The 24,451-nt window shown below is 47.6% G+C and overlaps 1 protein-coding gene across 2 annotated transcripts; it reads left to right on the forward strand.

Annotated features, from left to right (window-relative positions):
- Positions 1 to 383: 383 nt before the first annotated feature.
- LOC128838321 (cytochrome P450 2D14-like) lies at positions 384 to 20,772 on the forward strand. Of its 2 annotated transcripts, none has more exons than XM_054030412.1 (9): positions 384 to 683; positions 5,501 to 5,672; positions 6,960 to 7,112; positions 8,688 to 8,848; positions 8,982 to 9,155; positions 10,761 to 10,902; positions 13,059 to 13,246; positions 14,270 to 14,411; positions 20,070 to 20,772. In XM_054030412.1, the coding sequence occupies exons 1-9, from the start codon at positions 471 to 473 to the stop codon at positions 20,246 to 20,248; spliced, it is 1,524 nt and encodes a 507-aa protein (XP_053886387.1). In that variant the 5' UTR covers positions 384 to 470; the 3' UTR covers positions 20,249 to 20,772. The 2 variants fall into 2 exon arrangements, with proteins under 2 accessions (XP_053886387.1, XP_053886393.1); XM_054030418.1 differs by lacking the exon at positions 20,070 to 20,772 and adding an exon at positions 19,908 to 20,060.
- The last annotated feature ends 3,679 nt before the right edge of the window (positions 20,773 to 24,451 follow it).

Genomic DNA, 24,451 nt, shown 5'->3' on the forward strand with positions numbered 1-24,451 from the left:
GTCGTGACTATCGGGATTGTCCCTACAAAAAGGGGACATCGAGTCACTCTAGGTAAGGATTGCTACTGCTGAATACAAGGGGCAGTTCGAGCCCTAGGAGAGACTCATTCTTGCATATGGACCCAACCTTACAGCTCACAGGCTCCAGGGGCTCCTTTCTCCCTCATGTTACATACCACAGATGCTGGAAATGGAGCTATGCCCTTTCCCTTTTGCAGGGGCTGGGCCGCCCTTCCTTACCACTCCCCTGCGAGTTTGTATTGTCCAGGCAGAGGAGGGGCTACAGAGAAATTCTGGCCAGGCAGCTCCAAGCTGTGACGTCAGCAAGAGAGGGGCGGGTGTCTGAGAAATAAATAGAGAGAAGGGGAACGGGTGGAGACAGAAATAGCAAAGAGGGAGAGAACAGGAGCAGGAGAAAGAGGCAGGGGTGAGAGTTAAAAACACGTGCGGGGGCAAAGGGGAGAACGATCATGGAGCTGCTCCTGTGGCTCTGGTCCCAGCTTCGATCCTGCGGGAACAACCTCCCAACACTGGGCATAGCCCTCACAGTCTTCGCTCTGCTATTTGATTTCCTGAAGCGCAGGAAGAGCTGGAGTCGCTACCCACCAGGGCCGACCTCGCTGCCTTTCATTGGGACCATGCTGCAGATCGATTTCCACAACCCGCACCGCTCCTTTACCCAGGTCAGTGCCAGAGGGGCTGGAGAGCACAGCTGAGGTGACCAGATAGCAAGTGTGAAAAACTGGGACGGGGTGGGGGGTAATTGGCATCTATATAAGACAAAACCTGGATATCAGAGTTGTCCCTATAAAATCGGGACATCTGGTCACCCCAGCGTGCTGGGGAACAGAGCTGGCCCGGGCTGGTGGTTCGTTAATCCAGCTGGTGCGGGCTGGAGGGGTTATTTTACAAGCTGGGGCTTTTCCAACACAGGAACAGTCAGTCCACTAGGGGAGGAGGGGCTCTAACGCTCTCTGATTATCTGCTGTGGCTTTGCTCTGGCTCTAGGGTCCAGAGGGCAACATTCCACTCCCAAGCCCAGTAGAATTCTCTGCACATGTTGTGATAGCGCTGGAGGAGAGTGATCCCCACTACACAAACACACACACACAGGGGAACACCCAGACACACTGACTCTTTCCCTTCTCCCTGTAATTTCAGTTGGAGACATTGTAGTGGGCTGGACTGTTGCACAATATTAGCACTGTTAAACAGCTGCTGCATTCCACCTCAGAGATGGCTGCACTTCAGTGGTGGGTGAAGTGGTCCCTTTATATACCATCTATAACCTCTGGGATGAAAAGGGCTAGTGAAAGATTTATTATATATGAAATGCATTTGTCTCAGCTCAGATCCACTAATTCTCTGGTTTGGGGATGTCGATGCATGGACGACAGCTTCCTCATAAGTCATCAGAAATGATTGAGACTCTCGGCAAAGGTGAACAAAACTGTAATCTCCAGCTATACAACTTTAGGATGTGCTTGCTGGCTGTGTCTGCGCTAACAAGAGCACACACCACCTCTGCAGGGTTAGTTGTTACAAGTGAATGCTTTGCCTCTCTCCAAGGAAACTACTGATGTAGCTTGAGGCAACTAAATCATATTATGTTTTGTGATTGTAGTTTCCAAACTCCAGAGGCCCCTTTTCTAGGCTGGTACCTTTCAACACTCCAGCCACAGGGAAACTGGGTCTGGTTCTTGTTTTGACCATGTGGTAGGAAGAGTTTTTGAGTTTCCAGATCAAATGGGATGATGACAATGCTAACAACAACACTTTTGACCTGTAGTTGTTTTAACGCCACATTTTTAGTAACAACATATTATTCCCTTTTCTGTCCCTATTTCCATTTCACACAATTTCATTTTGCTTTCTTGTATTTCTCACAGAACGGAAATGAAAACAGCTCCTTTTACTTACAGAATCATAGAAATTAAAGATAGAAATGGTCTATTCTTATCCACCCCTCTATGTTCTAGTCAGTGGTATGCCCCTGAGGGCTTTATCCAGTTTTAATGACAAGCAATGAGGCTTTCATCACTTCCCCTAGGAAACTATTCCCCAGTCTGATAGACCTCTTGCTGAGGATTTGTTTCTTGATGTCCAGAGTAGATTCTCCATTATTTAGTTTCATTCCATTACTCCTTCACCCAACCCTAAACAATTTCCCTCCAGCCTTTGCATTTGCACCTTTCAAATACTTGCAGGCAGAATCGTAGTCCCCTTCCTTAGATATGTGACCAGTCTATATATTTACATCATTTTATCTTTCCTCAGGAATCAGCCCATCCAGCTCCCTAAGCTAGGCACTGTTACAGACACATGTGCCTTATAGAAAAGGACTCTCATCTGCATGTCACACAGTGCCTCTTTGTGTATCATCAGCATCGTTGGCTGATGCCCAAGTGGCTTTGAGGAAAGTTGCTGTACAAAAGCAGGAACACAATACGTTGTTTTTTTGTGTTTTTCATAGACACATAAAACAAATACTTGTGGTTTTTCTCTCCCCAAATTCTTGGTTCAGAAGGGCATTTTCTCCCATCTGTGTGGACAATCCTCAAGAAATCCCACAAATAGCTGAAAATAGGTTCAATTTTGGACCTGAACTATTTGATAATTGCTTTAAACTCTTCTGCTTTGTGCTCTGCAATGCCTGTCTGTCCCCAGGGTACAGTGGCCGTGGTGCTCGCTTACAAGAGGCACACTGTGCTGGTGGAGTGGTGCAAAGTAGCCTCAAAGCTAGTGTAGCCAGCCACAGCGTGTTCAGGCAGGACAGAGGGATAATCCGATGCTGTAGGCTGGCATAGCAATTCCTACAGGATGCTTTCCTGTAGCCAAGGCAGGGGCCAGGGTTCCCCTGTACCCTGCAGAATCCCAGCTGCTGTAACTGCCTCTCATGGCCATTGAAAACTGCCATAATTTAGAAAGGCCTTCAGGCTAATCCAAATTACTACAAGGGAATGGGACAGGACTGGCACACGTGATCAGGAGAGTCCTGCTGTATCTTAAAGAACTTTGCACTACCCTCTCCTGCCTTGCACCACACAATGGTTAGCTGCTGAAAAGGAACCACGTTAGTAAATACAAAACTCAGATTTGCAGCCAAGAACTTAGAAGCACGTCATTCTCAATGAAGTTTACTTGGTTTGCTTTGGTCTAAGACCTGAAAGTTGTTGGGCACTAGCTGAACACCTGCAATTCCATAGGTGCCCCCTCCTCAGGTTTTCCTTGAGTGTGGAAAAAGGGCAGGACTTTTATGCTTCTCCTTTCCAGGCATGTCTGGTCTACACACAGTTTTTGTATCAATTTAATGATTTCAGTCAGGGATGTGATTTTTTTCCTCTACCAAAATAGTTTAATCACAACTGCATTAGGGCACTAATCAACACAAAAACATTTCCTGTTATCTGAGTGTCATTGCTACTGCCGTAATGCTCAGAACAGCGTTGGCTAGGATACCATCAGTGTCACATTACATTTCATAGCTGCAATAAGCCATCTTCTGGCTAATGTTTTTGGGGTAATGAACCACCCACATAGGTTAGGAGATGGGCAAAGAAACTATCACGCTGTCGGGAGGGGCTCAAGAGTGTGATTGCCTGTCTCAGGGCAGACTGTCAAAAACAGGGCAGACACCCCAAACTGGTGGTGTGTTTTATAAGCAGATTTCACCAAGCCAGTAACTAATGTGAACTCCTGGACAGGAGTGCTAGAACCTCGGTAGAAGTGTATGGGACGGCATGAGGCTCTGCCCCCTCTGTGGCCCTACCTCTCCTCTCCTCTTCCCCCGAGGCCCTGCCCTCTTTGTGCCTCCACCCCCTGCTCCTTCTCTTTCCCCTGAGGCCCCGTCCCCAGGCCAGGCTGGAAACCCAAGCCTGGCTTTGGTAAGAGCCACCCAGGGAGCCCGGGCCACTGTGGGGATTGCCCTGCCCCCCCCGTTCCAGCACCCCTGCTCCTGGATCACTGTAACAGTCTTACCATGGAGTCTCAGACAGTCCCCTTAGAATCTTCAGTCTATTTTGCCACCCAGACCAACTGGACTTACTGATAAATGGTCACCAAAAAAATCACACCACATTCAGATTATTCCCAGTCCCAAGAGACCAGTCACTTACCCCAGATCAGTTGGTACCCAAGATCTTACAGCAAAGACAACACCTGTAGCTAGTCCTGTAATAAATGATCTAAAGGTTTGTTAACTAGGAAAAAGAAATTACAGAGTTATTTGCAGGTTCAAGCAAGCAAACGTCTACACACAAGTAAGTTATCATCTAAATCTAAGAGTGACCGAGTTGCAGTGATCTGTCTATTCAAAGTGTCTTTCAGGGCGGACCCAGCAGGCAGCCCTGGGGAACTCTCGCCCTGTCAGAGTTCAGACAGCCAAACAGATGGAAAATTTTCCTGTGACTTTGTTTTATTTCCTTCATTCACCTTCCAAGTCCACGGAACAGGCTTCCTTGCACATGGTATTTCCAAAGTGGGTTAGGCCCATTAGCCAATCCTTTGTATTGCAATGTTCCTTGACCCAGCTGATTTTGACAGCCCTTCTTGATGGGGTGAGGGAGGATTCCTGTGCCTGGGTTCACAAGTTCAGAGCAGCCATTTGCAAAGTTATAAAGCAAAACTTACATATTTTCTTACGGCGCGGAACAGAGACATTGCAAGTGAGATTAATGCCTGCAGCAACTCACAAGCATTTCATAGAATCTAAACACCAAATACAGTCTTGTAAGACTAATACCTATTTTGAGCAAACTAACATACAGGTGAACTGGTCTGGTCTCAAGCGATGAGTCTGTTAGTTCTTAGCTAATGCCTGCAGCCTGGGCAAGGGCTGGCACCTCATTTGCAAGCATCACAGCAAACGCCCTCCACCGCCCCCAATCCCTTACGTCAGTAATTTTTATTTTATGTGTGTATCTGTAGCCAGCACTACTACACCCTCTGTGATAATATCAGATTTCATAAACTAAGCAAGGTTGGGCCTCGTCAGTACTTGAATGGGATATCTCCTGTGCAAAGCCATGTGCTGCAGGAATTAGTGTAGAAGGCTCTCTGGGTCGGTGGTTAAACCAGTGCCACACCATGGTTTTAAGGAACAATGTACGTTTGGGTCAGTTATCCTCGAAGACACCAAAAGAGATCCTGACCGCTGGCAGTTGCTGGTAGACCCCACGACACTTTCACAAGATCCCTGGCCAAATTTAAACTTGGTTAGTTACGTTCTGTTGACATAAACTCTTCCTGCACCTTCAGCTGACAAAGGTGGTATTCTTCTCTCCCTGTGTAAGTGGCTGTGTAGTGCTGCTGTGAGTTGTTCCACTCCAGAAGTGGCTGCACATCAGTGATTAGCTAACAAGCCCAATAGAGAGCTCTGAGATCCTTCTAAGTTAGAGAGCGTACAGAAATGCAAGATGATATTTTTCAGGCTTGCTTTCCAGCAAATTGAAGTGTCATTTGGCTTCCAACAATATATTTTCCCTTTTTCTTTTCTTGGCAGCTGAGTAAAAAATATGGAAATGTCTTTAGTCTTCAGAACTGCTGGAGTAATCTGATAGTATTGAATGGATTCAAAGCAGTAAAGGAAGCATTGGTCCAGAAATCAGAGGACTTTGCTGACCGACCATACTTTCCTATATATGAGCACTTGGGTTATGGAGAGAACTCCGAAGGCAAGTACCTTGGAAACTACCATAGTTTCCTGGCAGTGTTGCAGGGGGACTGGCTTTATCATTTGAGCTCCTGGAGAGGTTAAAGGGGACTTAAGGAGTGAACTGCCTCCTCTCTCGTCCCCCTGCTGATGTTGCTTTTGCTGGAGTCTGCCCCTGACACTACCTCTCATGAGGAGGAAGTCAGGTTAGATGAAAATGGGGACACTCCTTCCCAACTGCAGCGCTGCAACAACTACTAAGACGTGGCCATTCTGAAATGTTCAGTAGAATGTACATGCTAATCAATACCGATTGGCTGCAATTGTCAGAATGGGCAGTTTCCTATCCCTCACCATATGTATGTACCTTCCTTGGCTTGTAAAAGAAATAACCTTCTTCTGAGGAACCTCCAGGACCCAGGAATGAAAGTGTGGGAGGGTAGAAAGAAATGCAATCTAAAAGGGAGGCTTGTTGGGCTGGAATCATCTCAGGTTATCCCAAAGCACTTTCATAACAAAGATTAGAGCTGGAAAAATATCTATAGAGTCACATTTTCTCAACCCTGGGAAGTGTGTGAACCCCCCATTTGGGGAGACTAGTCCCCTGCCCTGCCCCAAGTCCCTACTGCGGCTGGAGAAGCCCCGCCCAAGCCACCGCCTGCCTGAGCCACCCCGAGCCCAGGCTGGCTGGAGGAGCTCCTGAGTCCTCCCACTGGCCCGGGGCCATGGCGGGGAGTATTAGCAGAGGTTTGGGGAGGCTTAGCCTCCCCCAGCCTCCATTATGCACAACCTATCTTCTCAACCTCCCTCTGGCCCATACTCTGGCCAGTGCTGGGATGCTCCCTATAGTATGTTCTCCAGTGCTTTGTCCAATCCAATCTTAAATGACTTGTGATGGGGCATCCATTAATTCCTTTGAGAGACTATTGAGTAGTTTAATAGATCTAATAATTGGGAAATGTTTTCTGACATCCAACCTGAGGCTTGCACCCTTAGAGTATAGCATGGCTTATCTCCATTAACTACATCAGGTTATACCAGCTGCGGATCTGGCCCTGAATTTCATGCCATTACTCCTAGCTATATCTTGGAGCTCCCTGAATAATCCCTCTCCGTCTGCACTAACCACCTACACCTCTGAAGGATGCAATAATAGCTCCCAATAGTTGCCATTTGGCCAAGCTATACTTGGTTCCTTTTATCCTTCCTCAGAAGCCAGTCTCTCCAGCCCTATTTTGTTGCTCTCCAGTGAATTTTGCATAGTGCTTCCCAGAGGTGATTATGTCTCTTGTTTATTAATATTTTCCAGGGGTGCTGCTTGCTAGATATGGTCATGCCTGGAAGGAGCAAAGGAGATTTGCTCTCTCCACCTTGAGGAACTTTGGGATGGGAAAGAAATCCCTGGAGCAGCGTGTGACCGAGGAAGCTGGATTTCTATGCTCTGCGATCTGTTCTGAACAAGGTTTGTAGCATCAAGGGAGATGGGGCAGGGGACCAGTGTGACTTCCATACATAAGGAAATGAAAGGATAATATGATAGCCTGACAGATGTTTTAACATGAGAGTTTGTGTTGGGAAGTAAAAAAAACAAACAAACAACCCAACATCTCCAATTGAATGTGCAAGGGGAATTTTAGGTTGGTAGAATGTAATTACCTCAGCTGGAATCTGGTGAAGGCATCAACACTAACATGCTTCCAAAACATGCCATGAAGTCTTTAAGGACATCACTTTTATGCCTCAACTTAAAAATGTCTGTAGCAGCCCAGTAACATCTGTCTGTACACAGCAGGCACGGGTTCAGTACTGAGGCAGAGATGAGTACTGTTACCGGCACACAGTTCTCTGTTACTCCCACACTCTAGAGGCACCCACTTTACCCAGTTCTTAGGGCTCAAGATGTAACCCTCTTAATTTAGACACCCACCCTTACCCTATTCCTAGGGCTCAGGGTGTACTGTTTGTGGGTTTGCAAGACCTTTTACCCGTGAAAGAGCCTTACACTGTAATAATCTCTATTTATTAACAATTACCAAGCAGAATACACATGCTAAGCATACAATGCTATGCTCACCAATCCTGGTCAGGCAGGCGGACTTTCCCCCTGTTGGCCATGCAAGGGCAATCTCGTCTGGATTCTGGTTGCTGCATGTCACGGTTGTGCAGAGGATTCTTTGCAGCTTTGATCTTAGGCTGTGTCTTAGCGGTGAGTTCTTCTTCCAGGTCTTTCCTCCTTCTTATCCTTCTGTTCCTTCTCCGCTGGTCTCCTTCTTGGACCCCAGTTTATATAGTGAAACTTGAGTCCTGCTTAGCTATATTAACCAATCATTTTACTAACCAATTCTAACATATTGTAACAAAATTCTCTAACCAATCAGACCCCGTCACCTTAACTAATTTACACCTAGCAAAATTAATTATGTAACAGACAAAAACAAAGAACCAGACAGAGATCATACACACAAACAGTAGAGAAGTGGAGACCATAAAGATAAAACGAGAAAGAAATGAGGATTTGACAACCACAACTATTGATAAGTGATTTCATGCCAGACAGGATGCTATCAAACTAAGTTTTCTTTAACCATCTTAAGATTTGTTTCTTTATCTGGTGATAGTGGGGGCTATTAGGACAGGATCGCCTTCTTAACAGACCGATATTACATTGTTTTAATGTATTTTAGATGGAATGTGAGGATGTGACTTCTTAGCTAATGGCCGCTGCTTCCTAATATGGCTGCAGACAAAGGCCTTATCCCTACAGTACCAGGGACTGAATCTGCAGCAGCACAAACCTGGAATTCTTAAGTTTTCCATGGTGGTCTCTCTTCCAAGTATTGACCAGGCCCAGCCCTGTTAGTATGTGGGGCATCTTTAACTTCCCCAGGTTACATGAGCATGGACTTTAAACTGGTTTGTTCCATAAGCAGTCTTGAAATGTTAGAGGTTCTTGCTCAGTGTGTTCCATGCAGCGAGGGGCAGGCTACAATGATGGTGTGACTCCTAATGTCTTTGGTTGGTCCTGCATGTTTTTCAGGTCGTCCTTTTGATCCACATTTTCTTATAAACAATGCAGTTAGCAATGTGATCTGCTCCCTCGTCTATAGTGAGCGCTTTGACTATGACAATAAGAAATTTCAGAGGTTGCTGCATTTGGTTGAACAGGCCTTGAAGGAAGAAGGTGGATTCCTGCCCCAGGTAACTCAGCACGTATGATTTGGTCGGTAAGAAGCTGCCATTTGATTGATCAGTAAGATTGTCGTTTAGTGATTCTTTTCTGGGAGCCATAGGGTGTGGTTTTCTCTCTCTCTCTCTCACTGTATTATCTTAGCTCCTTCTTGTAGTACCTTGGCTGCTGCGCATCCCTGGAGTGCCACAGAGCGTCTTCCGAGCCCAAAAGGAGGTCCTGGACTTCACAGATGAGCTTGTGAAGGAGCACAGGATGACCTGGAATCCTACCCAAAAGAGAGACTTCACTGATGCTTTTCTACAAGAGATAGAGACGGTAGGATGAGATGGGCAGGTGTAGATCTCTTTGACTCCGTGAATATATTGGTGATGGGAACACTCCCTGTTAGCTTCCCTCGTTGTAAGGTTTACAAGCAAAATCCTATTGCTAATAGAACTGCTATGAACCGCTCCCTGTTCTATTTCTTCTGGTTTTCCCTTATCTAGTGAGTCTAATGAGTTCATGCTCAGAAATCAGCTGAAGAATAGGCTGATAGTTGGAACTTCGTACTGAGGCAGTGCCGCGCTCTACTGGGTGCCGTACCTGGGTCCTTCGCTCTCTTGGCCGTGGAACAGCCCTGACATAAGCCGACCATGTACAGTTTAGAGACACCTTTTAATCGTTTTGGCAAAGGTCACAGTGAAGACTTCCTTCATCCTTCCAAGTCACAGCTTCGTTCAAAGGCAGGCTGCTGGGAATTCCGTGGCTGGAAACAAGTTCCAGAACAAAAACCCGATCTGTTTTTATATCTTTCTAGTACAGCTGGTTGCAAAATTGAAACAATGAAACATGTGGCTTTTGACAACATTTCATTTAGAAAAAATCAAAATGAAACCCTTATGCTACTACATGGAATTTCTGACCTGATCAAGTGTGAGTGCTCACACTAACCTCTTGTAGTTGCAGAGGCACAAATCTCTAAAACTGACTGGAGACCCTCCTTTAACTGTGGTGGTAAGACTGTGGGCAGAGTTTCCAGCATGTATGCTGAGTGTACTGAGCAGCATCAGGCAGTGAGAGTCTGCCGTGCCTAGGTACTCCTCCTCCTCCACCACCACAAGCTCTTTCAGGTGCGTTGGGCAGTGGTGTTGGAACTGGAACTGGCCGCAACCACTGGCTTGAAGCAGTAATAACAAACACCAAATACATGGTTTCCATCATCCAGCACCCCTGGACTTTGGTGGGTTAGAAAGTGCCGCTGAAATGTCCACCAGCGCCTCATGGAAACTCTGCCCCATTCCTGACACAGGCGGGACAGCGCAAGCAAGCAAAGTTCTTGAAAAGGGGCTTCTTCCATGTTGCTCGGCAGGCAGTGTTGGCAGGCTGGTCAAACTTCCTGTAACATGCAGGGTGGGCAGTAAAGCTTTCCCACAGTCAAGGCTAGAGCGGCCACATTCTGGGAGGGTGCTAGGGAGTCTGGGATATGGTTGGTTTGATTCGGGTCTCTCTGCTACGGTGTGGATGCCACAGGTTCACGCCTGGCCTAGAATATTCTTAACGTAGGGTTGACAATCAGTGTAGACTTCTGCTGGGGTAGTCAATAATTTTTTGTTATGGTCCAAATTTCTTGGGCAAGGTATACGGAAAGTCCAGACTGCAGAGAAAATAATTTAAAAAAATGACAATAATGATATGTAAATAAAAAGATTTCAGGGTCTGTTCAAAAGCATCTAGCAGTACAGATTTGGCCTGCTGTCCACCTATTGACTACCCCATTGTAGATGCTCAAGCTCTGTGTTGTCATATGCGTGTGTTATGCTGCACTCTGCAAACAATTCAACCTTTCAGTCTGAGAATATGAATTACCACTATCTACCCGTCTGCTCCTCTCTCCCCAACAAAATTCCAAGGTCAAATCACGCTCTCTTTTGTTCCCTTCAGGCTAAAGAGCATGCGGGGACCAGTTTCAGTGACAACAACCTTCGTTTGGTAACAGTTGACTTGTTTACCGCTGGCACTGAGACCACCTCCACCACCCTGCGCTGGGCATTGCTGTACATGCTTCTCCATCCTGACATCCAGTGTAAGCAAGAGGACTGGTGGAGAGGGGACAGGTTCTCCCCACCCTGCATTTTCCACTGAAATAGGGTGACCAGATCGCAAGAGTGAAATATCAGGACACATTCGGCGAGTGGGGGGCGGGGAGGAGACAGAGACAGGTGCACAGCCCCGACCGGAGCCAGAGGCACACTGGTCCGCCTGGCCCTGTGCTACCAGTGTGCCCCTTCCTGTTGGGGGTGGGGCCATGTTGCGCCACACAGTTCCCCTGCCCAGCGCCCGCTGGATCCACTATGCCCAGAGCCGCCCTACAACCCTTCCACCACAAATGCACAGTGCTGTGCACACACACCCTGCCCAGCGCCCCCCTGCCCACAGCCCCACAACAGCTGCCCAGCACCCCACACACAACCCCCCACTCGCTAGTTTCCCAATACACACAGATTTCCCCTTTCTCTGTCCCAGTGCCCTTCCACACAGCCCCACCACCACAACTAAAAAATGCCCCACACAGACCTGCACTGCCCAGGGCCCTGACACACACAAACCTCCCCTACTGCCCAGTGCCCTCCACACCCTGACTGCCCCCCCACAGTCTCCCAGACACTCACTCCATCACACCCTGCCCCCTTCTCTGGCCGCACTCACCAGCCCTGCTGGGAGGTCTCTGGCTCCTAGGGTGAGAGCAGTGAGGGGGGTCTCCAGACTCTCCACGGGCTGCGCCCGCCACTAGCGCGAGCTCCGTGGCTCCCATTCACCGGGAAAAATGCCAATGGGAGCTGCCAGAGCTGCGGAGCGGGGCTTGCAGGTGCCGGCAGCATGCAGAGCCCCCCCACCCTAAGAGCCAGAGGGACCTGCCAGGGGGTGAGGTGGGGCGTCCGGGTGGTGCTCACCTGGGGCGGCTCCTGTCCTGGGACGCATTCGGCAGGCTGGTCCCCCTGGCTCCTACGGTTGTGGGTCGGGGGGGGGAGGGGCGGGCGGGTGGAGGGCTCTCTGCCCGCTCCCGGCGCCTGCAAGTCCTGCCCCTGCAGCACGCGGCACTCCTGCCAGCGGGCGGACCTTGGAGCTCTCCCAGGAGGCGGTAATCAGAGGCTCCGGCGCGGTGGCTGCGGTCCCCGATATCAGGACAAAGGGCGTTCCGACTGATGTAAGGTTGGGACATGGGACAAGTCCCCTAAAATCGGGACTGTCCCAATAATATCCGGACGTCTGGTCACCCTACACTGAGAACTTCTTAGCATCTGCTGTCACCTTTGTGTTCTGGGCGTATGACACTGCCGTAGCAACAGTCACAGCTGTGATTGGGGAAATAATTCCACTGGAAAACTCTGAGAGGGAGAGCAAAGATCTGTGGCAAGGGAGAGAGAAAGCCCCTGTTAAAGATTTCATTGTCAGGGGGAGCGCTCACCACTTTTCTTCATGACAAGTGCACTTTGAGACCCTCGTAGCTACTTGGTAATTCTTCCTTCTCTTAGGGTCTCCGTAGGGATAAATGCTGACCTGCTTAAATGTGCCAACGCCGGAGGCACAAGTGGGTCAAATACAGTATGAAGAAGGTGGGATGTCTTTAACAATGAGCTTATTAACCCATAGCACAGAGGATGACTATGTAAATTGGGCTGAGTGACTGAAGATGAATGTGCTCTCCTTCAGCGCCTAATTCTGCATTCTTCTCTTTCCCACTGTCTACAGGGCTCACTTTGCCCCCTTGCCCCCAACCAGGTAAACTCTGCCTCCCTTGCACTCTTGCTTTCAGGTGCTTTCAACAAACACACAAGACCTGATTGTGAGGTCAGGAATTAGCAGTTGGGAAGCAGAACAGTACATGTCTGGGGTATCAAAGAGGCTTTCTGGTTGTGTGGAGATGAGAGAAATCAGAAGTGTGTCCACGCCCTCTCCCCACTGCTGGATATCGTTCCTGACACTTGACCAAGTGCCCCACACACCTCCCAAACACTGCACCCACTTCTTAGAGATGACTCACTTGTAAACTGCTCAGTGATTGATAGGAAGGTGGCTAACAAACTCACAGAATATAAACCCAGCGCTGTACAAATAAACAGACAATCCCTGCCCCACAGTGTTTAAAACTTAAGGGTAAATCTGCAGGTTCCCCATTTCTACAGTGTTGATGTACATCATTATGTTATATTGAGGAGGATGTAAAGTGTCTTTTTCCAGGTAAAGTCCATGAGGAAATTGATAAGGTGATTGGCAGGGACAGGTCACCCAAGATGGAGGACCAAGCGAACATGCCTTATACCAATGCTGTGATCCATGAAACTCAACGTTATGGGGATATTGTTCCTGCTGGATTGCCTCACATGACATACCGGGACACCGAGCTCCAAGGCTACTTCATTCCAAAGGTATCTATGGCCAGGCAGGGGATGCAGACATCTTCTCCCCTTGCAGACTTATGTCCTGAAGCTGCAGACATTCCATATGTGAATCTCCCCAAGGTTCCATGCAGAGGGGGGTGGAGCACCAGGCCCTGAATCTCACAACCATTGGCGAGTTATCAAATGTGCAGTTTTGAAAGGGCTTGGGCCTCAGAGAGCCTTGTTTATGTGGCTAGCTCCATCTTCAACAGGTCTTTGGATATCTGAAAAAACAACAAATGGAGCTAAAACACAACTAAGGATTGCTATCATTACAAGGGAGACTGTAATTTTGTCTTGGGCACCTTATAACATTCACTATATCTGCTTGAAGGTGGAGAAAGGTAATGCTGATTAACTGTATAGAAACTACCTGCTAGGTCAAGAGTTCAAATCCAGTACAGTAGCAACTAAAACTCTATTATCTGAAGGCTGTTCAGAGGCCCTGTGCATCTCAGTCCAGTTCCAAGTAGACAAGAGACAATGATGGGCAATTATTGCCTTCCTTGGTGACAGTCTCACTGGAGAGACCAAAGCCATACAATACTCAATTCCACTTTCGCCCTTAGAAGAAACTCCTCTAGCTCAGGTCTAAGACATGTGAGAGGGAAAAGATCTCGCTTTTTCTGTGAAGACAATGAGAATTGTAGTTCAGTCTCTCAATCAGAACACTCTTACCAGAGCTAAAATTGGGGAGTAGAAGCAATTTTCATCCCATGAACCTCATTAGACCCTGAAAACACCACTTGCATATTCTTAGTCTGGCTAGCATGCAATGTACAAGGGCGACAGGGTTCAGAGCATATGCCGTGCACTGCCGAGGGCCTTAAAAGTGTCCCACTCCACTGTGCTATAAGATTATACACTTAGGTATCTGAGGTAGGTTCTGTGCCTTCCTCTGAAGCATCCTACAATGGCCACTACTTGAAATGGGAAATTGAATGCAGAGGGACTGGCCTGTTCTGATGTGACAATTCTTATGTACCCCGTTTCTTCTCTGGGGTGGATCAGGGGACGACAGTCATCACTAACTTGTCCTCGGTGCTGAAGGATGAAACGGTTTGGGAGAAGCCGCACCAGTTCTACCCGGAGCACTTCCTGGATGCAGATGGACAGTTTGTGAAGCGAGAGGCCTTCCTGCCTTTCTCTGCAGGTAAATCCAAGGGGAGGAGCAACTGGGAGAGGCCGTCCCTGTGGAATTGAGGCACAGTACATGAGAAATGACCCACTACTGTTATGGGAAAGTGAGTCTCCTCTAAAGGAAGGTGTCCCTCTCATCATAAGAGCAGCTTCCTCATGTGGAAGATCAGTGCAGTGTGTGCTGAGCTGGGTCTGTTCTACAGCCCTGGTGGTACCAGTATATGCAACCTCTGCAAAATAACTCCCTCTCTCTATTTCTCCAGTGCAGAAACTCTGGCCTTGAAATTCTGTACTTAGGGTCAGGCCTTGAGAGCCTGAGCAGCTTGCCCCAGGGCCTGTGTAAACCACTCGGCCAAAGGGAAGCAGTCCTGTATTCTGTACTCTGCAATAAACTGGGCAACCCTCACCTTAATTAATTCATTGCTCATCTTCTACCGCTGTAGTTATTTAAATAGAAAATAAACTTGTTACAAATCAATTCCGGTTGCTTATGTAACAAACCCACCTACCTAATCCCTGAGGAGCGCAGAACTGCCAGGTTAAGGAGGACCTTCGTCCCGTAAGCCTATACACCCATCCATCACGTTAGGCTCTGTTCTTCATGAGCATGCTGCATCTCCCCAGAGAAATTACTCCATACTCAATAGACACAGGGACATACTGAATGCAACACATTAATCGCTTCTGCACTATAACGGAAAACCTTAACTGCAAGCCCAGGAATTGGTTTAGAAACAGTGTGCACACAGGTGAGGTGTGTGTTATTGGGAAAAGGATGAGGTTATAGTTAAGGATTTCTGTTAAAGCATGATCAAAATTGTTGTGTGCCACATACTTCTTTATCTGTTGCAAGGCACCCTGATCAAAGGAAGTCGTTTGTTACTGGAGGCCCTGGGACCACTGCAATGGGGTACATGGATCAGTAGGGGATGAAGGAGAGATGGATGTTCCCAGTTTCCCATATGCTCCAAACTCACCAGAGAGATGGGAAGAGGGAAATACTGATTCTCTGATAGACACCAAAGGAGGCCAGCTGTGGCTGGTGGAGGGGCTGTAGGCTCTGTCCTAACCCCTCTGGTCACCACATCAACAGCAGAGGGATTTCTGAACTGGTGGGGCACGGCCTCTGCCGGGCGTGTACCAGTGCAGCCCAGGAGTTCCAACAGTGAGAAACGTGAGGGCTTAGACAGAAGGGTCTATGCACTGAGCAGTGTTATAGCTTTGCCACAGGACCTTTCCCAGTGACTGGATCACCTCCAAAAATAGAAGAACACTTAGCAGGGTGGTAGGTGCTTTCTGTTTGTTTCAATGCAGCCAACCGTTTCCGTTACAGAGAGGGGTTGGTTAGTTAGGCAGCTACTAACGCATTTCCAGAATACTCTGCAGTACTGGAGCGGGGTTATCTGTGTCTGGGTACTAAGCTGAGCTAGGTATTGGCTCAGTGGGTACATCTACACTTCAGACTGGGGGTGTATGTTCCAGGTTGGGTTCACATACCCACGCTAACTCTGCGATAGCATGTAGGAGTGTAGCCACTGCAGCGTGAGCAATGGGAGGGACTGGTCACCCTGAGGATGATCCCGTCCAAGATATTAGGTATCTACTCAGGTGGCTAGCCCCTCCCGCTGCTTGCGCCCCCCTGGCTACACTTCTGTTTTTAGCACACTATCTAGCTCAGAGTTAGTGGAGGCACGTCTCCTCGAGCTGGAGATTACACCTTCCAGCTCAAAGTGTGGACGTACCCCTGGTTAAAAGCCAATTTTGTTTTTCGTTTTATGATTTGATTTTAGTCTGTAAACAGGTAATTGAGCAGCCACCTTCCGTTTGTGCCAAACTGCAGTGCAATGAGTGTCTCCCCTGCACTCTGTGTCAGTGCCTGCCTTGCACTCTCTGGAGCAGCAGTTCCCAAAATATGGCTCACACCCTCAAATGGGGCCGCGCCATCAGCACATGGGATCGTGGCAATCCTTTGTGTGCAGAGGACACCATTTTGCTCCTCCATGTTTTCTGGGGTTCCAGCAGGAAATAGTGCATTAAAACAGGGTCACACTGGCAAAAAAATTGGGACCCGCTGATCTAGAGCCTCACGTAATTCAAGAATGGACTTTTGTTAGCTAGCTCTGTATTTGTACCTTAGCAGCGCAAAGCACAACACCTCTACCTTTCCTATTTGCTCCACAGCCACACTAGATAAGCGTTGCCCCTTTCCAATCTCAATGTCTAGTTGAAACTAGAATTCTTTGAGGGCGTCAACAAGCATGTGGACAAGGTCCCTCACCAAAGGCTCGTAAGCAAAGTAAGCTGTCGTGGGATAAGAGGGAAGGTCCTCTCGTGGATTGGTAACTGGTTAAAAGATAGGAAACAAAGGAGAGGAATAAATGGTTAGTTTTCAGCATGGAGAGAGGTAAAAAGTGGTGTCCCCGGGGGTCTGTACTGGGACCAGTGCTGTTCAACATATTCATAAACGATCTGGAAAAAGGGGTAAACAGTGAGGCTGCAAAATTTGCAGATGATACAAAACTACTCAGGATAGTGAAGTCCCAGGCAGACTGTGAAGAGCTATCAAAGGCTCTCTCAAAACTGGGTGACTGGGCAACAAAATGGCAGATGAAATTCAGGGTTGATAAATACGAAGTAATGCACATTGGAAAACATAATCCCAACTATACATATAAAATGATGGGGTTTAAATTAGCTGTTACCACCCAAGAAAGATCTTGGAGTCATTGTGATAGTTCTCTGAAAACATCCACTCAATGTGCAGTGGCAGTCAGAAAAAGCAAACAATGTTGGAAATCATTAAGAAAGGGATAGATAAGAAGACAGAAAATATCATATTACCTCTAGATAGATCCATGGTATGCCCACATCTTGAATACTGCGTGCAGATGTGGTCACCCCATCTCAAAAAAGCTATATTGGGATTGGAAAAGGTCAACAAAAATGATGAGGGGTATGGAACAGCTTCCATAGGAGGAGAGATTAATAAGCCTGGGACTTTTCAGCTAGGAAAAGAGATGACTAAGGGGTGATATGATTGAGGTCTATAAAATCATGACTGGTGTGTAGAAAATAAATAAGGAAGTGTTATTTACTCCTTCTCATAACACAAGAACTAGGGGTCGCCAAATGAAATTAATAGGCAGCAGGTTTAAAACAAACAAAAGGAAGTATTTATTCACACAATCCACTGTCAAGCTGTGGAACTCTTTGCCAGAGGATGTTGTGAAGGCCAAGACTTTAACAGGGTTCAAAAAAGAACTGGATAAATTCATGGAGGATAAGTCTATCATTGGCTATTAGCCAGGATGGGCAGGGATGGTGTCCCTAGCCTCTGTTTGCCAGAAGCTGGGAATGGGCGACAGGGGATGGATCACTTGATAATTACCTGTTCTGTTCATTCCCTCTGGGGCACCTGGCATTGGCCACTGTAGGAAGAGAAGATACTGGGCTAGATGGACCTTTGGTCTCACCCAGGATGGCTGTTCTTATGTTCGTCAGATTTCAGGGCCCTGGGGACATTCCAGTTGGAAGTAGAAATTGATGGAGTCAAGTATTTTCTTTGATGCCATCTTGTTTATTTATAAGGAACATACGAAGTCCTGCTCTTTGAACTCAGGAGGAACCGTAACAAAAGGAGGAGTTTCTTAGCTTATAGCCCAAAGCCTCTTTTGCCAACAGACCCAAAAGCTTTTTCCTAGGGGTCTCACTGCACTCACAGGCTATTACTGCTTGTCCTTCTTGCTTTTGTCTCTGCTTCTCTCTGTTTTTGTCTGTTCTCAGTTTCTGTGTGTTCTCTCTCAGACTCGCAACCCCCTTCCATTCCCCCTCTCCCCAACCTGGTCACAATACCAAGTGGAACTCCCTACCCACCTGATGCTAGTTTCTGGGCAGATTCTATTAGGCCTTGTATTAGGTGTGGCCCCTTAAGTATTTCTTACAACTATTGTAAGTGACAGGCACGTTCACATATGAGTTTGAATAAGGTTTTGAGTCAACCTATAACAAGGTGTGATTGGGGCATGCTGAGATTGCTCAATTAGGGCAAACTGCAACAAGTGGGGAAGACAATCCCCCAAAGTGGTGGTTATTGTAATACTTAGATTCACCAAGCCAGCAACAAAACAGCTTCTACAATGCAATACCTTACTGGTTACCCAGAAGCCAAAATACAGTTCCCTTAATGCAACCCACCCTTGAGCTCCCACCCAGACACCCAAGTCTCCAGATACGATGAAGATTACTGAAAATCTTGTTCATCATATAAAAATCTTACCAATCCCAAAGGATCAGACACATTGCCCATCAGGTTAATTAATATCTCAGATCTTACCCAAATACATTCTTATTAAGGAAACTAAGATTTATTAAAAAAGAAAAAAGAGAGAGTGTGTTGGTTAAAAGATCATTACACATACAGATATGAACAAAATTCTTACGCCAGTTTCATAGTATAGAGGGTGAGCTCTAGAATTGCAGAGTCCTTTCCAGAATCAGTTCTTCAGTTTATAGTTCAAAGTCCAATATCCAAGATCAGGGTGATCCAGAATGGAGCTGGAGACCTCAGTGTTGTGACTCAAACTTCCCCTGACGAAGCTTAGCAGGTCTGAGATAACAGGCTCAGGGCCCTAGAGTTCTTTTATAGTTGTCCAGCAGCCTCTTGACAGCCTGCGGTCCTTGGGTGACCAATAGTGGTCTTGAAGTAACCTCCTATTTCCTAAGCACCACTGGTAATTAGCTGCACGGATTAACAGAAGGCAACTGCCCATTTCCCGCCATTTACAGGGAGTTTACTACATACTTCAAAGAGAAATGAAGACAGTGCTATTGCTACATTCACAGTTCATCTAAATGTTAACATCTCCCTTTGATCTCTGACTTAACAGAATACAGGACATTCAGTTACATTGTTAGAAGGATTTTGCAGTGGTTATGGGAGTAGATATGGCACCAGTGATGTCTTTCAGGCTGGCGGTGAGGTGATGCTGTTTGTACGAGTAGTGCAAAGGCTTGCTGCAGTGGTTTAGCCTGACATGGGTCATTGGTGAAGATGCACCACTTGTATTTGCCTCAAGTCCAGGAAACCAATGTCCCCAGATTGCACTTGAACCAGAATCTCCTGCCTGGTAGCATGGGCATGTTGTTCCACCTCAGATTTCTCTATCTAAAGGCATTTATTTGCCCATTTCGATTCTAGAAGGCAAGAATTCCACAAAGAGCGTATGGGACAGATCTTCAACTGGTGTAAATTATCATAGATCCTTTTACATCAATGGAGTTATGCCAATTTAATAGCTGAGGATTTAGCCCTGTGTATTCGAGTGTCTCTGACCCTTTTGAGTCAGGCTAATGAGGCAGTAATTCCCCTCTCCAAATCAACTGACAGTCCTTGGTATTATGATTTCCACTGAAGCGTCTGGTGCTGGCCACCATCAGAGACAGGCAATCAGATTAAATAGAACATTGATTGGTCTGGAGAAGTATTTCCTAGTTGTTCCTGTTCACACAGGGTCTGAGAAGAGGGAGACTCACCATCTGCTGCATATGGAGGCAGAGTCTCTGTTCACTCCAACCTGTGCCTGAGCAGTAAGGGTCTTACTCCTTCGGTGACTAGTTATTGTATCCTCCTCCTCTCTGCCTCCTCCCTCTTTTCTCACTCCCACGCTTGCAGGTCGTCGTGTTTGCCTGGGGGAACAACTAGCCAGGATGGAGCTCTTCCTCTTCTTCACTAGCCTGCTGCAGCATTTCACCTTCCATCTCCCTGAGGGCCAGGCCAGGCCTCGAGAGGATGGACACTTTGCCACGACACTCACCCCACACCCCTATCAGATCCTGGCTGTCCCAAGATAAGTGCAGTGTTTTGCAAAGTTCTCCTCATATATTTTAGGAAGGCTGTAGTGCTTAACTGAAAGATGCTCCTACTCCGGTGGGAGAGTTTCTCCTGTCAATATAGTTAATCCACCTCCCTGAGAGGCGATAGCTGTGTTGGCAGGAGAAGCTCTGACGACATAGCGCTGTCTACACAGGCGTTAGGTCGGTATAACTATGTCGCTCAGGGGTGTGGATTTTTCACACTCCTGAGCGACATAGTTATACCTGTATAGGCCTGTAGTTTAGGCCTGGCCTTAGCATTGTGTCTGCTTCATTCTTTAACAGAGTCTCCTTGAGATCCTCTGAAGTTATGCTATCAGCACTATTGGCCGTTTACCCGTCAGCATTGTGTAGATCCCTGTTGCGTGTTGGTACAAATAGCAAATGTGTAACGGAATGCTCAAGATAGCGTGATTACATGTGGGTAGCAAGAGCCTGGCAGACTTGTCACTGCAACACATAATATGAGCTTATTGCAGCTGTTTAAATGGGAAAGTCGGTGCTCTGAGTGTGGGTTGGTTTTCTAGCACTTTGCCTGGGTATTCCTTCAGGGCCAAGCCAATGCCTTCTCTGAGAAGAGATTTTGAAGTACACTTCGCATTTGCTTGTACATGCTGCAGACAATGCTATTGACAGAGATTTACCTGCATTATTTTAGGAGATTTGGTAAACAAAAATGGATCACATCTTCCACTGATCTAAAGTGACTTCTGGAGCTATGCCTATTTGCGCCAGCTGAGAATCTGGCCCAATATGTACTTTATAGTTTAGTGTTATTCCAGTTTGATCTTATCTTTTTCTCTTTACACAAACGTAATATGAAGGAACCACATGTGTACAGTGGGGTCCAATCATGTGTTTGTTGGAAATACACATGCCAGGCATTCCTCCATGTACACACTGCTGCTCTGACTGGGTTCTGGCAACTTCTAAAAAAAACCTGAACATGGGGAATGGAACAAAAAAGCTCACAAACTATTTAAAGGGTTATTATGCTATGCCTGTAACACGACACCTTCCTTCCTCCATTACACACGTTCCTTTCACTTTCAGCTCAGAAAAGTGTTAACACAGTTTCTTTGGAATAGAAACCTCTTATGTTAGAGTAAAGCGACTATGGGAGGAATTGCCACTAAATTGTCTCAAAATATTGTGTTTTGTGCAAGATAACCCTGTAATTTGCCCTTGCAAATGATTGTTATAATTTGTGTATTGTTTACAAAATTATGTTAATAAAAAGAGGAATCTTTTATTCTTTAATGTTTATTACTTCCTGTCTCTTTAGTTCTTGAAAAGTGCTTGCCTCTCGTGCCTCATATCAAGTACACGCTCTATGTTACTGTGAGAAAGGAGATTTGGGCTGTGTGAATAGAAGTCAAGGGATGAGGGTGTGGTGAGGGTAGGGAGCAGATCACATTCGCTGCTTGGCTAGATTATGAATAGTTCAGACAAAAAATCTGGTTTTAACCTAAAAGCCTCTTGTTCCCAAAGGAAAGCAGCTAATTTACATTTAGTTTCCCATCGCCCTGTCTAGGCTGTAGGAAGCAGAGACTAGCCAGCGCACATCAGCACTTCAGTCAAGTCACCTGTCCACCCACAGACTGCCCAGCCACACAGCCCAGAGAAATGGAATAGACCGTTATCAAACTGTAACATGGAGATGATGATAATATTTCCTTTGTCTCACTGTTTCTGCCTTGCCTGTTTAGAATGTAAACTCTTCAGGGCAGGGCTGGGACGATCTCTTACTGTGTATCTGTACAGTGCCTAGCACAAAGAGACCTCCAGGTACTGTCCTAATACAAACGATAAAATCACTTACTAAGGATGCTTGGTGCTTTCAGCTGGAAAGAGAATGTAGATTTTACCCTGCAAAAAAAATAAAGACCATGTAAAAACCCCAAACTTTTTTTGGCAGGAGGAGTGGTTTCCCTCACCCTTTAATTTGTGTGTTTCCATCTCGGAGTCTTCATCCCTACTCTTTTGGGTACTCCCCTGCTGCAGCTGACATTTGCCTGTCATGGACGAGATAGGATTCCCTTTGGACTCCCTTAAGACCAGCCCTTCATTAGTGTGCTACTGACTAATGCAGAGTACTTCCTGCCCTACGAATGGAACACATTGCCTCCAATGCAGTAAAGTTTACCAGCATACAGTAACATTTCTAACTAGGTGTAATTGGGTCAGCACTCACCTCTCATGAGTGCCCCCTTTTCTCTGGCCGATATGCCTGCGATCCCAGTTTTTTTCAGGGTGGCACCCACCTCTCATGAGTCTCTCCCCCCCAGCCGATGGTTCTCTCAGGGGGTCTTTAGCGATTCAGCCCTCCAGCTGAGTTTAAGTCCGGGGGTGCCGCAGGTGCTGGGGGAGGGAGGGTTGGTGGGACTCCCTACCCGGCTCTGCATCCCTGCAGCTCCTAGGCAGCAGAAGTAGGGGCAGGGCCCGCTCTAGGTTCTTTGCTGCCCCAAGCAAAAAAAATTTTGGCTGCCCCCCCATCCCAGCCCTGGGTTCCTCGCCGCACCTCCCTGCTGCCCAAACCCTGGGCTCTCCCCCACCACCCGCACCCCCCTGCCGCCCCAGCCCTGGGTTCCCCCCCCCGACTTGCACCCCGCTGCTGCCCCAGACCTGGGCTCTCACCGCTCCCCTCCCCCCCGCACTTCCCTGCCGTCCCAGCCCTAGGCTCCTCCTACCCCCCCACCATTGCCACACACACACACCTGCCACCCCAGCCCCGGGCTCTCCCCCCCGCACCTCCCGACACCTGCACCCTCCTTCCGCCGCAGCCCTGGGTCACTGGTGACTCGCTCCCAGGGCAGGTCATTCAGCAGGAATTTTAGATGTGCACAGAACAGACAGGATTGATTCCCATATGGTTACAGAACTGCAGGAAAGTGGAATAATTTTCAGCTTGTGTGATGGGAGGATATCTGGATGTGTATTATAAGACTGTCCTCCATAAATGAGGAAAAGTTGAGGTGCCTTTATTATTCTTTTGTTCCACTCTTTCTTTCTATGGGGAATTTGCCAATGCAATATCACTGTCTTCCTTTTAAACAAACAAACAAACAAAAAGGCAATGGCTGTTGAAAATAGCAATTCCAGTCCGAATAACCACTGGGAAGCATTTCTTGCTCAATTTTATCCTACTTTTTCTACAGCAAGTTACAGTGGATCAGTATATTTGATTTGGGAGAAATGAAGTAACAGCTGCCCAAACTGAGCTTGAGCACTCCTGAATTTTGAGGTGTTTGAATCTGGAAGGCAGGTGCTGGGGGGGGGGGGGGGGGCCTGTGGCTCCGCAGGGGAGCACGGCAGCATGTATGCAGCAGCGTGTCTGGCACTGCGCAAAGCCAGACACGCTGTCTGAGTAGCACGGTAAGGGAGCTGGGGGGTTGGCGAAGGGGTAGGGGGTTCCGGGGGGGAAGTCAAGGGACCGGGGGGGGGTTGGATGGGGCGGCGGTTCGGGGGGGCAGGGAGAAGGGTGGGTAGATGGGTCAGGGGTTTGGGGGGGCACTCAGGGGACAGGCAGCAGTTGAATAGGCATGGGAGTCCCAGGGGTTTGTCAGGGGACAGGTAGGGGGTGGGGTCCTAGGGGGGAACTTGGGGGAGGGTCTCAGGAGGGGGCAGTTGGGGGACAAGGAGAGGGGAGGCTTAGATAGGGGGTGGGGTTCCGGAAGGGGGCAATCAGGGGACAAGGACCAGTGGGGCTTAGATAGCAGGGCCGGCTCCAGGCACCAGGCAACCAAGCACGTTTGGGGTGGCACCATGGACGTGCACAAGTCCATGGGGCCGGATGCGCTGCATCCGAGGGTGCTAAAAGAGTTGGCGGGTGAGATTGCAGAGCCATTAGCCATTATTTTTGAAAACTCATGGCGATCGGGGGAGGTCCCAGATGACTGGAAAAAGGCTAATGTAGAGCCCATCTTTAAAAAAGGGAAGAAGGAGGATCCGGGGAACTATAGGCCAGTCAGCCTCACCTCAGTCCCTGGAAAAATCATGGAGCAGGTCCTCAAGGAATCAATTATGAAACATTTAGAGGAGAGGAAAGTGATCAGGAACAGTCAGCATGGATTCACGAAGGGGAAGTTGTGCCTGACTAACCTAATTGGCTTCTATGATGTGATAACTGGCTCTGTGGATGAGGGGAAAGCAGTGGATGTGTTATTTCTTGACTTTAGCAAA

This window comes from Malaclemys terrapin, chromosome 1 (genome assembly GCF_027887155.1).
Source record: "Malaclemys terrapin pileata isolate rMalTer1 chromosome 1, rMalTer1.hap1, whole genome shotgun sequence".
In the NCBI taxonomy this organism is placed as follows: Eukaryota; Metazoa; Chordata; order Testudines; family Emydidae; genus Malaclemys; species Malaclemys terrapin.